Raw genomic sequence first — 14,887 nt, 5'->3', positions numbered from 1 at the left:
TTATGCAATTATATGCTTCATATCTCATGAAACTCACTTTCTTCAACGCATCTGGGAATAATTTTCATCTCTTGCTTTCTTCCGCTTTGATTCAGTTTACTGAGTCAAACTGCAAAGTGCTTTTTTGTGCAAGGAGGAAGGGTTCGAGTTTTGGGGAAGTGCTGGTGGGGGGGGGTGGGGTTAATGACAGTAATGTGCTGTTAACCTGGTTTGGGTCGGGGATAGGTGCAGATGTGGGATTGGGTCATGCAGGAACGTGAAGAACCAGAGGAGGCGCCATTGCGATCTGGATGATCCCCTGTCTGGAACCTCTGGGGTCTTGGAGCGGCCTACTTTCCAAAGTGTGATTCTAGGGCATTATCTGTGTTAGTACTGGTGGGGCAGCGCAAGGCGCTGTGGAACCTGCAGAACAATCGGACCCACTTTGGGCCGGTGTGTGAGCCGGTTCCGCCGCTACCACCGTAACAGTATGTTTAAGCAGCCTTGGGGTGCCGCGTCCAGGCTGGTGGTGTAACGAAGGTGAAGTGGACTTTGGGTGTGATGGGGGTGGCCTGTTCCACTGACTACTACACTCTGGGGGCTGGGGGCTGGTTGTCTTGATTACTCGCCCACCCGGTCTCACTGCAGCACCCCAGAGATGCTAAGACAGATGTGTGTTCCTCAGACGGATCAGAGAGGCTGGCTGGGTCATCACACAGCTTCTGTGGGACTTGGCGATGCACATATATCACGGTAACGTGGAAGCATGGGCAGATACTACCAGCAAGGGTCTGGGTCAGAGGCGTTTGGTGGGAATGTCACAAGAGGCTGATGAAAACTTCTACCCTTTGTCTTTCGGGTGCGATGCAGGATCTTCCTTTGGGGTGGGGGGGGGGGGGGGAGTACCCCATGGTCAGGTTATCTTACATCTGCTTTTTTTTGTGACCCTGTGTGCATGTGTGAGTGTTTCGTCTCCAGTTCCTATAGCTATTTTTATACATGCATTTGTGTATGGATGCATGCCAGGGGATTTTGTTTACATTCCTAGGTGAAGACCTGTTTGTTTGTCTGTGTGTTTGCCTGCGCCCAGTTTCCTCTGAGTCCAGTGTGTCGTTGCATGGTGACTGTGAGCTTCATGTTGTGGTCTTTAGCATTGTTCCCCAGCTGCCAGTGGAGAGCTCTTCATTGGGTGGCAGTGGGATAGTCCATAGAGGGGGTGGAGCAACTTTGTGTGCTGGGGCATCTACATGTTTGATATGCACTTACAGGCTTTATTTAGCAATGCGGGTAAATTATTAAAGTGTTGGTTTGCAGCAGTGTTTTATTGCACAGAGACCTCTTACATAATGAAGCTTCCCTAGTGATTTGATGGAGAGATAGAGAGGTTGGAAGCACTAGGGGATGAGTGGTACACCATGCGCTCGCGCACACACACACACACACACATGCACTGTCCCTGCCAGCACCTTCATTATATTACACTCATGTTCTGTTTATATACAGAAGCATGGATGTCCTGAAGTTGGGGGGCGGGGGCAGGATTGTGGGAGGGGGTGTGGTCATGTGCTGAGGTGTCACTGGGCCATGGTTCACCAGAGGGAGGGTTAGTCATCCTCTGTGACCCAGTATGCGAACTGCGCATCACCAGCCTGCAGCATGAAGGTTAATGTCACACTCGGACGTGGGGTAGGGCTGCTGCTGCTCCTGATGCTTCACCATGGTGCCTCTTCCCAGTAACGTCCCACAATGGTATCCATTCTAGCAGAAGGGCTCCGTTGCCTTGTCTTGTCTCAAGCACGCTGGTTCTGAGCCAAGGGGCAGCTGGACACTAATGCATGTCTGGACGGCAGCACAGGTTTGTCAAATGGTCATGTGAGGACAAGGATACTGCCAAACAGCCACCAATCTCTGGCTGTAGACAGGCCGCCAGACATGGGGCAGTGGAGTATAAGTGATTGCAGAGTGAGCTGAGCTGTGCCCATGATCTGATGTCCACTCTGAGAAACCGGGGGGGGGGCACAACAACCTGCAGCGGCTGATGGTCCTACATAGAATAAGGATACGAGGGGTTACAGTGTGGGAAGGAGAAGGTGAGGGGATATAGTGCAGCAAAAGGAAGGTGAGGGGTTACAGTGCAGAAAGGGGAAGGTGAGGAGTTGTACTGCAGGAAGAGGAAGGTGAGGGGATGCAGTGTGGGAAGGGGAAGGTGAGGGGATATAGTGCAGCAAGAGGAAGGTGAAGGACATACAGTGCAGGAAGGGAAAAGTGAGGGGACATTGTGCGGGAAGGTGAAGGTGAGGGGATACTGTGCAGGAAGAGGAAGGTGAGGGGTTATAATGCAGGAAGAGGAAGGTGAGGGGTTATAGTGCAGGAAGGGGAAAGTGAGGGGTTATAGTGCAGGAAGGGGAAAGTGAGGGGTTACAGTGCAGGAAGAGGAAGGTGAGGGGTTACAATGCAGGAAGAGGAAGGTGAGGGGTTATAGTGCAGGAAGAAGAAAGTGAGGGGTTATAGTGCAGGAAGAGGAAGGTGAGGGGTTACAATGCAGGAAGAGGAAGGTGAGGGGTTATAGTGCAGGAAGAGGAAGGTGAGGGGTTACAGTGCAGAAAGGGGAAGGTGAGGAGTTGTAGTGCAGGAAGAGGAAGGTGAGGGGTTACAATGCAGGAAGAGGAAGGTGAGGGGTTATAGTGCAGGAAGAGGAAGGTGAGGGGTTACAGTGCAGAAAGGGGAAGGTGAGGAGTTGTAGTGCAGGAAGAGGAAGGTGAGGGGTTACAATGCAGGAAGAGGAAGGTGAGGGGTTATAGTGCAGGAAGAAGAAAGTGAGGGGTTATAGTGCAGGAAGAGGAAGGTGAGGGGTTACAATGCAGGAAGAGGAAGGTGAGGGGTTATAGTGCAGGAAGAGGAAGGTGAGGGGTTACAGTGCAGAAAGGGGAAGGTGAGGAGTTGTAGTGCAGGAAGAGGAAGGTGAGGGGTTACAATGCAGGAAGAGGAAGGTGAGGGGTTATAGTGCAGGAAGAGGAAGGTGAGGGGTTACAGTGCAGAAAGGGGAAGGTGAGGAGTTGTAGTGCAGGAAGAGGAAGGTGAGGGGTTACAATGCAGGAAGAGGAAGGTGAGGGGTTATAGTGCAGAAAGGGGAAAGTGAGGGGTTACAGTGCAGGAAGAGGAAGGTGAGGGTTTACAGTGCAGAAAGGGGAAGGTGAGGAGTTGTAGTGCAGGAAGAGGAAGGTGAGGGGTTATAGTGCAGGAAGAGGAAGGTGAGGGGTTATAGTACAGGAAGAGGAAGGTGAGGGGTTACAGTGCAGGAAGAGGAAGGTGAGGGGTTATAGTACAGGAAGAGGAAGGTGAGGGGTTACAGTGCAGGAAGAGGAAGGTAAGGGGATAGTATAAGAAGAGGAAGGTGATGGTTACAGTGCAGGAAGAGGAAGGTGAGGGGTTATAGTAGAGGAAGAGGAAGGTGAGGGGTTACAGTGCAGGAAGAGGAAGGTAAGGGGATAGTACAAGAAGAGGAAGGTGATGGTTACAGTACAGGAAAAGGAATGTGAGGGGTTACAGTGCAGGAAGGCCAGGGCTTTCTCATGGAGCATGGTGTTTGTGTTCATCATCAGAGGACTTCCTGCCAGTCCCCCAGCAGCAGTTTGGAAGGCCAGAACATTTACAGACACAGAAAAAGCCACGAGCCCTCTTCCCAGGGACACGCATGCACCCGGGAGGCTGAGTCGACATGGATCAGCTTGGTCCATCCCCCTTGGCCCACCCCGGTCCAGTTCCCTCAAGGCTTGTGCCTTGAAGATGTGCTTGTTTTCCTCCAGCTGCATTTCCCTTCCCTCGTCTTTTCTTGCAGTCTCGCTCTTCCAGGGCTTTCCCATTCTGCGAAGATCTGTGTCTTCCAGTGAGATTAAAGGGTCTTCCACAGAGGCTCACATCCTAAATTATCCGTAGCATGGGTGCTTTATTTAATTACTAAACCAAGATGACTGCATGAAGGGGCAGGATGTTCCATGTGAATGACGTGCTACATTCTTCCCAAGTCGGAGGCACATCTGTCTGCTTTTGTGCCAAGTTAATGCAGAGAACAGCTGGCTCTGTGCACGTGTGAGATCGTACGTGCATCTCTGCACCTGCCGTTGCAGGTTCGCCTGTGTTAAGCGTGTTTGTATTTCTTTGCGTGTGTGTGTCCTCGTACATGCACGCATGCGCATGTATGTGTGTGCGCGTGTTGGGGGAGGGTGATGTGGCTCTACTGCACTGGCTGCATTCCATCAGTTGGCTCCCGTTGCCTGGCAACATCCGGCACAGCTCTGCTGTGTGGGACGAAGAGAGACTGTTCCCTTGCGCTCCTGCCCGCTGCCCCCCCCCCCATCTCTGTTCTGATCTGCTGATCTGTTTATTTTCTGTTAGAAAGAAACCCTCTTTTGGTCCTCCATGACGGGCAGGGATGCGACTCCGGTTCCGAGAAAGACCTGGCTTGTTGGAGGCTTGCGGTTGGTGTCAGTAGCTCAGTACCTGTGGGAGCGGCGGGGGAGGCAGGAGACTCGTGATCCCCATTCCCCCCACCTCCACCCCCCCCCGGCGCCGCAGGAGTGGTTAGGCTGGCCGCGGATCCTGAAGTGAAATGGGGGGGGGGGGGGTTGCTGTGAGGAACAGAGGCACTCAGAGAGGCTCCTGCAGCACTGCCTCTGCTGGGGATCCACCCACCATGTGTGCAGATAGAGAGTAAGACACACACAGAACAGACACACACAGCACAGACATACACAGACACACACAGTCACACACAGTCACACACAGGACACAGACAGCACAGACATACACAGCACAGACATACACAGACACACACAGTCACACACAGGACACAGACAGCACAGACATACACAGCACAGACATACCTAGACACACACAGCGCAGACACAAAGAGACACAGACACGTACAGCACAGACACAAAGAGACACAGACACACACAGCACAGACATACACAGACACACACAGCACAGACATATGCAGCACAGATATACACAGCACAGACACAAAGAGACACAGACACAAAGAGACACAGACACACACAGCGCAGACACAAAGAGACACAGACATCACAGACACACACAGTCACACACAGGATGCAGAACAGCAGGGAAAAGCCTGCCTTTCGCGCTGATCCCCAGCTGGGACGCTCCTGACTTGTCCTGTGAATCTCAAGTAAAAACAGGCTGCGTCACAGCAGAGACATGAACACCCACATCTGCGACGGAGACACACACATAAGCGTGCTCCCCGTCGGCACAGGAGATGCGCGCTGACCCATTTGCACCTGTGGGGGCTCTGTACCGACCACTGCTGCTGTGTACACAAACACCCCTTCTTCAGAGTGGATCTGCTGCCATTGGTCCCACGACAAGGTCCCTCAATGTTCTACTCAAGGTTGTCCATTGCTTAACGGCCTTCGAAGCTAGAACATTCATCTGATCGCCTTGTGTTCCCACTGCGGCCACGTGCACAGGCCGCACACTCATGGGAACATGCGCGATCTGATTGGCCACTAAGCATGCCAGAACCCTGCAGAGCTGTGGCGGTATTCGCTGGCTCACCGATATGTTTTAGGTTTGCATCCCCAAGCTCAAGTGGGATGTGAACTTACAATCCTATTGTACCATAAACCTCATTCTTTGCCCCGCCTCAACCATTCTGTCTCATCTCCCTCCTGTAGCTGTTCCCTTCCCCCTGAGCCACCGGCTCACCATGAAGGAGGTGTTCGACTGTGAGGGGAAGCCCCGTGTGGACCTGCTGAAGGCCCACCTGACCAAGGAGGGCCGTGTGGAGGAGGCTGTGGCCCTGCGCATCATCAACGAGGGCGCCGCCATCCTGCGGCAGGAGAAGACCATGCTGGACATCGAGGCGCCCGTCACAGGTGAGGCAGTGGGAATGGCGGGGGGGGGGGGGGGTTGCTTATAGGGGTTAAAAGAAAATAAACAGCTGGATAAAAAGAGAGGAAGCAATGATCTGGGAGCAGGCATCTGCATCTGTCTGCTGTCTGAGCGCTGGGGGCGTCCTGCTGGGGAGGGGGGATGTGCTGTGGGAAGGCAGGGGGGAGGGGGTGAGGGGTAGCGTCGGCCCGCTGAGAGGGGAACAGCGTGCTGTAAATGGACCCGGCCCGTTTGAAAGGGGGTTCTGCTCCAGTGAGAGGGAGGAAGACCAGGCTGTGACTGCATGCGCTTATTCAATGACTGCGCTTTGCTGGTCAGGTGACACGACGCTGTTACACACCAAGACTGGCGGCAAGACTCTCCCAGCATGCTTCACACCCTGGAAGGAGTGACTTATTATTATGATGATGATGATGATGATGATGATGATTATTATTATTATTACGATCAGCATTATTATTATTATTATTATTACGATCATCATCATCATTATTATTATTATTATTACGATGATTATTATTAGGGGTCCTTGTCGCTACACTAACTGATGCCTGTTGTTTTCATTATGATAAAGCGTTTTTATAGCTTCTAACGTGTAAAACTAAGTGACAGGCAGTGTAATCATCTATCTGTATCTATATATACACCATCATCCTGAAATGAGTATCCTGAGGGACCAGTGCTTGCACTATAGGTGCACCTGGTCCTGTAAAACGACCCCATATTTCTGCACTTCCAAAAATTCAGAACAATCATGGGACCCGTTGACCACTACATGCTGGTCGCCCCTAACCTACAAACCTTTCGGGGGTAACAGCACTTTCCCCAAGGCTAGGGGATCGACTTTTGTGCTGCTATGGCTTCAGACACAAGTGGTTTCCAAACGGCGGCCCTTCAATACACTCCAGCTAACGTTGTGCATTTTTGATGAGCCTGGTTCACAGGGCTGCTGATTCAGTGCTGTGGTCGAGGAGACCCTGCTTCTGTGTGTTTAACGCCCATCCTGTGGCCATCGCCAGCTGCGACAGCCTCTCTCCTGCACCGGTGCAGTCCGTCCACGTTCGCACACGCTGGCTTTATTTCCGAGACTGCTCCCCTTGACACGCTGAACCATTTTGCAGCCTTTATGGCCCGCAATTTGGGCATCGGATTTCCGGATTGCAAACTCACATATCCAAGTGCTGACTGCCTGCTGCCTTTTTTAGGAACCGGTATTCCACTTAACGTGACTCATCTCCGTATCCGTTTTCTTGAATGCGATTTAGTTGCTTCAAAGTACGTCCTCTTTCACACGACATTTCCGTTATTTTGCCCACCCCACGTATATGTCTGAGATAGAGGGAGAGAGAACATGTCAGGAAGAGAGAGTGGGAGAGAATGGTGGAGATCTACAAGGGACAGGGACGGGTTCCAAGGGTCCAGAGGCCGCGCAAGTGGTATCAGTCAATGCTGCTTATTATTATTACTCTGCTTATACTCTCCCAAAAGTAGGGCAGCGTGAGTATGTGTGGCTGTTATTTCATATGAATTATTAAAGGACACAATATGGATCCCGTCTCCCCAGTAAAGTTCTATTAAATTTGTATTTTCTTGCCATTAATTGGTACAGGAAACAGCCTTAGAACTCGGCTGACTGATTTGATCACATTACAGCTGACCCAAGACAACCCGGCAACCTCGGTGGACGGCTAAATCCGACAGCACCCCCCCTGTGTGTGTGCCCCGTTCGGCCATTAAGTCCCCGTGTCCACTGGGTGGTTGCTGTAGACGGTTTTATGTAATGCGGCCTGAAGAAACAGAGGAGAATAAGGGGAACTCAACACGATTTAGCATCAGCGGAGCTGAGCAGGCTTGGGAAAGGGGTCACATGAGGCAGTAAGATGATTACAAGTCACGTAAGGTAACCGGTGCATTATGGGTGATGGTGGAGCACGACCGTGTGTCTGGCCTGCATGGGGAGGGGTCCCTATACTGCACTCTGTCTCTATTTATTGAGATCCGGAGAGACAAGGAGAGAGAAAGAACATGTGCATGATGGGAGAAAGGAAGAGCAGCACCCCTGATTCGTCGCTGTGTCACGGGTCACGTCCCACACGGGCGGCTGGTTACGCGGGTTATCAAGCTGAAGCGTGGAGTGCATGCTCAACTCCGACAGACAGGGGTCGCTGTTGAGCAAGAACATTTAATTCATTACTGATGGAAACACAAAAGGCTGGCTGAGCGACTGTTTTGAAGCATTTTTCTTAGTTGGCCATTGCCATGAAACTGTGTTTCTGAGGTCAACACGCCACATATCATGTCAGACTATCTGCATAATAACTTGTACGGTAATAGTTATGAAATAATGTAGATGCTGACGGAGGAGTGTACATGGACCTGAAAGCAGAAGATTAACGAAATCCTGAAGATCAAGGTGTAATTAACAGGCATGTGTAACTACAGTTTCTATGTGGTGGACCCCCATCGAGGGTGTCCCTGCTTTTAGCTCTGTGCTTCCTGGGGTGGGTTTAATGGCTGTGTATTGGATGGATGGATGGATGGATGGATGGATGTAACTGAATTAACATAACACAGGATATCATGCGTTCAGCTCTCTCGTATTTTTAGCTGAGGACGTCTTAGATATTCTGTCATGGGTCACCGAGTGCCGAAGACTGTAGACGGGAGATTCTGATGTCACCATTGTCACCAGCGTAACGTGCGGCTTAAGTAGTGAGGGAGGGAGGCGTAAACAGCAGCAGCAAAACGAAACCGTTACTCAGGGGCTCCGAGGTTTGTTTGTTTATTTGTTTATTTTCATCGTTTCTCAGAGGGAGGGAGCCAGTTAACCAGGTACGCGTTCCGCTGAATGACACACTCCCTGGGTGACGCACACGCCTGCACGCACACCCCCTGCAGCCCCCTGACCCCTGGCCTGTCTTCCAGTGTGTGGCGACATCCACGGGCAGTTCTTCGACCTGATGAAGCTGTTCGAAGTTGGCGGCTCCCCTGCATCTACGCGTTACCTCTTCCTGGGGGACTATGTGGACCGCGGATACTTCAGCATTGAGGTGACGGGAGGCAGCGGGGCCGTGTGTGTGTGTGTGAAGTCGTGTGTGTGTGAGGGTTTATGTATATCAGTGTGTGTGTGTGTGAGGGTGTGTTTGAGAGTTTCTGTGAGTGTGTGTGTATGTGTGTGTTTGTGTGTGTGTGTGTGTGTATGTGAGAGCGTGAGTGTGTGTGTTTGTGTGTGTGTGTGAGCGTCAGCATGTGGGAGCAGGTGCTTCTGTCTGCCTGTTAAATGGTTTCTTAGTGCTTAGTGGGTGTTTTGTGTGTCCTTGCATGATGACATGTGTGTGTGTGTAGGCATGTATATATTGTACACAATATAGATAAAAACCTGTTATCTTGACCTTGCGGGGACATTTTTTGGTCTGCACAAAGGCAAACTGAATTTTATAAAAATCTGTGACTGCCATCAAAAAACTAAAAATGTCAGAAGTTTGGTTACATTTGGTTAAGATTAGGGCTGGGTAGGGGGTCATTGCTGAGATTAAGATTTTTCCCTAATGGTCCTGGACGGTCCCCACAAAGATATGAATACAAATCTGTGTGTGTCTCCGTGTGCGTGTGTGTGTGTGTGTGTGTGTGTGTGTGTGTCTGTGTCAGAGCCACCGCCCCCCTTTACCCAGAGCCCCCCCCGCACTCTCTGCCTCCACCTGCATCCCACTTGACAAATGCTGACAGTTTCTGTGCCCTCTGATGTCCGAAAAATGTCCTGCAAGGATCCCAAGGAGTTTGGGCCGGGTCTGGCCCAGCTGCCCTGACACCGGCCCATGGACAGGGAAATCCTGGCCCATTAGAACCTTCTCGGGTTACTCAGTTACACTGCCCTGGGGGGCATTATTAATTAGGGCAAACGGTGTATATGCGCGTGTTCATAAGCGTGTGTGTAGTGCTATGCGTACATATTAGGCCAATCTGTGTGGCTGCATGACAGCGATGTTATAACTAAACATGATCTGATGCTGGTGACTCCGTCACCTAAATTTACTGAGTTTCCTGCTTTTCTCTCCCTCTGCAGTGTGTTCTGTACCTCTGGTCCCTGAAAATCCTCTACCCTAAGACGTTATTTCTACTGCGGGGAAACCACGAATGTAGACACTTGACAGAATATTTCACTTTCAAACAAGAATGTGAGTACCACCGTGGCCTGGCCGGGCCCTGCCACACCGTCTGCTGCGTTACGCTGATTTCTTGCATCTTCTCAGTTGTTACGTCGCAACTTTGCGATGGCCGCACCTGCAGACAGTAGGGTCATTGCGATGACGAGGTGCTGACGTTACGTCTTTTTCCCTAAATGCTCAGAAAATGCTTTGCCACGGAGTGCATTTCTGTGGCTAGATTGTTCGGCAGCGATGCGATTGTCAGGGTCATTTTCTGCTCCGAGGCATTCCAGGAAGCAGCTAGAATATAAAAAAGCAGGAGTTTCATAAATCTGCCTTTGGGAGAAAATTCTTCTTCAGAACTTAATCATGCCGTCCAATGAGAAGTGTTTACTCTGAGTTAATATGGGCTGAGTTTCCCCTCCTCTCCTTGCCATTCCTGCCCTCTCCCCCGTCCCGCTTGGCCCTGAACACTGACGCTGTGCTCAGGAAGGCTGAGTTTCTGGAGCACAGTCCTGTCAGACACAGAGAAGGTGATTAACTGCAAATTAATTTTCATGTTAATGACTGGCCCTGCGACAGCGATGCTGATTTCCCTGATGGGGAATCCAAAGCACTAGACGCCCTCAATTACTGCCTGCCGCGTGTCACTGCCACTCGCCTCGCGCGGGGTGGGTGGGTGGGGGGGGGCAGCGGAGGGGGTGGGGCTTTATTTAGGACCGGACTGATCCTGACATGCATCGAGCCAGTCGAGGTGCGGGCGTGAGATGGGGACATGGCATCATGAGCGCGTGCACGTCTGCGCGGGTGTAGGAGAGAGCTCCGTCCTCTGAGTGATGCAGGAGTTAATGTGCTAATGAGCTCGTTCCACACCAGGCAGATGAATGTACTGGGACTTGAGAAGGTGATAAGGTACAGACTGGCAGATCTTCTCCCACAATGCGTGGTGTCGATGCAGGCAGGAGTCCTGCTGTGCGCATGAAGCTGTGGGACCCATTTAAAGGAGCTGGGAGTGGTGTTTATGATGAGAGGGACACTCACGTCAGGTTTTCATGCAGGACTTTACTCCTGAAGCAGCAGGGCGAGTAAAATGTCATGCTGGTTCTCTGCCAGGGCCCCCAGGCTCGACGTGACCCTGTGTGGGTGCGCAGGTTACCGTGGGCTCCACGGTGGGGTGGTTTGGATGGCTTCCATCAGGAATCAGGAATCCAGTGTGGAGAAGACAGAATTAAATGGGGCTTCATGGTGGAAAGGTCTGGACAGGCTCTGTAATGGAGTAACTAGGCTTCTTTAAAGGCTCACTCCAGGTGAGGTTCTCCTCCAAAGGCTTGCCCCAGGTTAGGTTCTCCTATAAAGGCTAACCCCAGGTGAGGTTCTCCTCCAAAGGCTAGCCCCAGGTGAGGTTCTCCTCCAAAGGCTCATCCCAGGTGAGGTTCTCCTCCAAAGGCTTGCCCCAGGTGAGGTTCTCCTCCAAAGGCTAGCCCCAGGTGAGATTCTCCTCCAAAGGATTGCTCCAGGTGAGGTTCTCCTATAAAGGCTAACCCCAGGTGAGATTCTCCTCCAAAGGCTTGCCCCAGGTGAGGTTCTCCTATAAAGGCTAACCCCAGGTGAGGTTCTCCCCCAAAGGCTCAGCCCAAATCAGTTTTTTGTGTAAAGGCTCATCCCAGGTGAGGTTCTCCTATAAAGGCCTGCTCCTGGTGAGGTTCTCCTATAAAGGCTAGCTCCAGGTAGGGTACTCCTCCAAAGGCCTGTTCCTGGTGAGGTTCTCCTATAAAGGCTTATCCCAGGTAAGGTTCTCCTGTTAAGCTCACCCCAGGTAAGGTTCTCCTGTAAAGACTCACGCCAGGTGAGGTTCTCCTGTAAAGACTCACGCCAGGTGAGGTTCTCCTGTAAAGACTCACCCCAGGTGAGGTTCTCCTGTAAAGGTTCACCACAGGTGACATCCCTCTTCTGCATTCTCACAAGCTGCCTCACTCTCTCCGCTCAGGTAAAATCAAGTATTCGGAGCAGGTGTACGACTCATGCATGGACGCCTTCGACTGCCTGCCCCTGGCTGCCCTCATGAACCAGCAGTTCTTGTGTGTCCATGGCGGCCTCTCACCGGAAATACACACATTAGATGACATAAAGAAGGTGAGGACCCACCACGAGCGTGGGGGCCAGTCACACGTGACAGACCTGCCTTTCACTGCTCTTCTTTTCACACACAGCTGGATCGGTTTAAGGAGCCCCCGGCGTTCGGGCCCATGTGCGACCTGCTGTGGTCAGACCCCCTGGAGGACTTTGGGAATGAGAAGACCCAGGAGTACTTCTGCCATAACACCGTGAGGGGCTGCTCTTACTTCTACAGGTGAGCTCATTGCCAAGAGACGCTCCATCTCCAGATCTCCATCCAGTGATGGGTTTTTGCATTCCAGTGATCTGACGAGTATAGCAAAAAGCGCCACTGGGGCTTTATCTTGACGTGGTGTCTGAAATACGACTCAAAAATTACAGCCTGATCTGATGCTGACACTATCGCCAGGTTGTAAAGTGTTCTTAGGGGATGAGGACAGCAGCTATTTCAGGTATTGTGTATCAGGATAAGTGGGTGGGGCTTAGTGGATGGGCTGGGCCAGGTGGGTGGGGCTTAGTGGGTGGGTGTGACAGGGTGGGTGGGGCTCAGTGTGTGGGGTTGGCTGGAAGCGGGTTGAGTGGATGGTGTAGTGTAGCTGGGAGTGGACTTGTTTCTGCTGTGACCCTGGCGGGAAGCAGCATCTTCTCTCCTGTTGCACATAAATGAGGATGACAGAAGGGGTCTCTATCCGAAATTAAGTTTCGGAAATTTCTCATCCGAGAGTTTGGATTTCATACAAATTTAGGTCTTAAAGATGCTGGGGACACACTGAACGGCTGGTAGATACCCCAACTATTCTCTGATGTGGGAGGGTAGCGTTTAATGAGGAGGCGCAACCCTGCGTCTTCACCCCCATGCCCCCTACGCTGCAGTGAGGTGCTGTGTGCTGGGGGAGTTCTTTCACATCCCCATGCATTTAAACCCGCGGCCTTCAACCTACATTTGCAAAGTCAGAGCAGCCGGAGCTGGAGGACACGCTGTTCGCTTTTGGCTGCATGCATTTCTGTGTGACCTTTGACCCCTGCATGTGGCGGTAAGAAGAGCCATCATGGCGTCCCGTCCCCAGAACCTCTCAGAGGTTAAAGTGTGTTGGGAAGAGTGTGGCATTGTCATTGGGAGGGTTCCATTCCTTCATTGTCACTCCTCTGCGGGGGACATTTGAGATGACGTTGCTTGCCTCGTGCCCCAGGCTTGCTGTGTCACAGTCTGCACCTGCACACACTCACTCCCACTATTATTGACCTCACCCTCAGACACACGCCCTTGAGGTCACCGTCCATCTCCTGTGTGTGCGGGAGGTGCTTGAGGTTCCCAGCGGATAACTCCCCGAAACGGGATAAACCAGAATCTCTCACTTAATTGGGTCTGTATTCTCTCCGAGCGCCGCTGCCTTTACAGTAGTGTGCAGCCTCTGCGTTCCGCTCCAGAGAATGAACGGCCCCGGCGGAACCGCAGCGCCACACAGCATCGACACCATCAGCCGCTGCCCCGGCCGTTTGCTGATCGTCACATTTCAGGACGAATCCCAACCCAACGGCGGCTCCCTGGGCAGAGTCCGCTGGGCAGAGTCCTTTGGGCAGAGTCCGCTGGGCAGAGTCCTCTGGGCAGAGCACAGCTCTCGGTAAACACTGCCATGGCGTCTCTGTTTTTTAATGAGGCCTCTGTGTGAAGCGCCTGCATGTGACGCCTTCTGGGCACTAAGACGCCCAAACAGGAGCTGAAAATGAGCAAAGATTCATGTAGAGAAACACGTACCATAAGATCATCGACCTTCTTTGGTCATCGTCATTATCAGATTGCACCGTGTTTTCCTTCAACGGCGTACTATACCTAATGACAGACAGCTGGCTTTTCAGCAGGTCAGTGGCATGTTGGGTAGGTCGGGGGGGGGGGGGGGGGGGGGCAACAAGGGCAACAGACACCTCATTACTCGGCTGCCCGAGGGCCTCGTGGACGACACAGCATCTACAGCAGAGAGGATTAGGGACGAAGGAGATATCAGCCTAAGGACATCCGGGGTGAGGCACTGGAGGTGTTAATGTGAAGATGGATGAAAAGATAGAGCAGGTGGGGGGGGGCGGGGGGGAGTTGTGCAGGAATGCATAAGGAAGAGAGTGAGAAAAAGAAAATGATTTTGTCTTCCTTTAGGGGAATAAGAATCTCTCCCTCAGCCCTAAAAAAAAACAGGCCAGAACAGCATATTAGAAGCACACTAAACACATGGTAATTTTAAGCTGAAAAATACGAGATGCCCCACAATCCTGAGAGGGTTGCCGAGTACCGTTGCCATGACGACCAGCTACTCCAATCTGATCTGGAGTGAGCGATATTGAAATAGAGAGAGACAGAGAAAAGAGTGGAAACGAAACAAAGACAGATTACTGTAAAAAGACAGCGGCCGGCTGCTCCTGACGACACCTGATGGAATCAGCCTTTCAACCCCCCCTTGAGCCTCTTCTGGAGGTCAGCTTCTCGTCTGGAGGTGAATTGCCCATTTAACATCTCGTTATGGAAGTACGCTGCCCACACCCTATGCTTCCTGGAATGTGCCTCAGATCAGATATGTGGCTGTTCAGTACGGATAGATTTCAGATCGCTGTCCTGCAGTGGCCTTCATTAAGCGGTTGCATAGCTGAGTCGATGGGCGTGCACGGTGCGTGAGTGGGTAGCCATATTCCCTCCTATGTCCCAGGTTGGGGGCTTAAATTCCACCTCCATTCTGAGTGTGGCG

General features: G+C 51.9%; 1 protein-coding gene across 3 annotated transcripts in view; it reads left to right on the top strand.

The window, feature by feature from the left end:
* ppp3cb (protein phosphatase 3, catalytic subunit, beta isozyme) overlaps window positions 1-14,887 on the top strand; it is a 35,069-nt gene that overhangs the window by 5,481 nt on the left and 14,701 nt on the right. For all 3 annotated transcript variants that reach the window (XM_049029592.1, XM_049029590.1, XM_049029591.1), the window contains exons 2-6: window positions 5,679-5,879; window positions 8,821-8,945; window positions 9,959-10,070; window positions 12,028-12,173; window positions 12,251-12,390. In XM_049029592.1, the coding sequence (XP_048885549.1) occupies window positions 5,679-5,879; window positions 8,821-8,945; window positions 9,959-10,070; window positions 12,028-12,173; window positions 12,251-12,390 (724 nt within the window). The remainder of the gene's footprint in view (window positions 1-5,678; window positions 5,880-8,820; window positions 8,946-9,958; window positions 10,071-12,027; window positions 12,174-12,250; window positions 12,391-14,887) is intronic.

Source organism: Brienomyrus brachyistius, chromosome 10 (genome assembly GCF_023856365.1).
Source record: "Brienomyrus brachyistius isolate T26 chromosome 10, BBRACH_0.4, whole genome shotgun sequence".
NCBI lineage: Eukaryota > Metazoa > Chordata > Actinopteri > Osteoglossiformes > Mormyridae > Brienomyrus > Brienomyrus brachyistius.
This window is presented reverse-complemented; position numbering and strand designations above follow the sequence as displayed.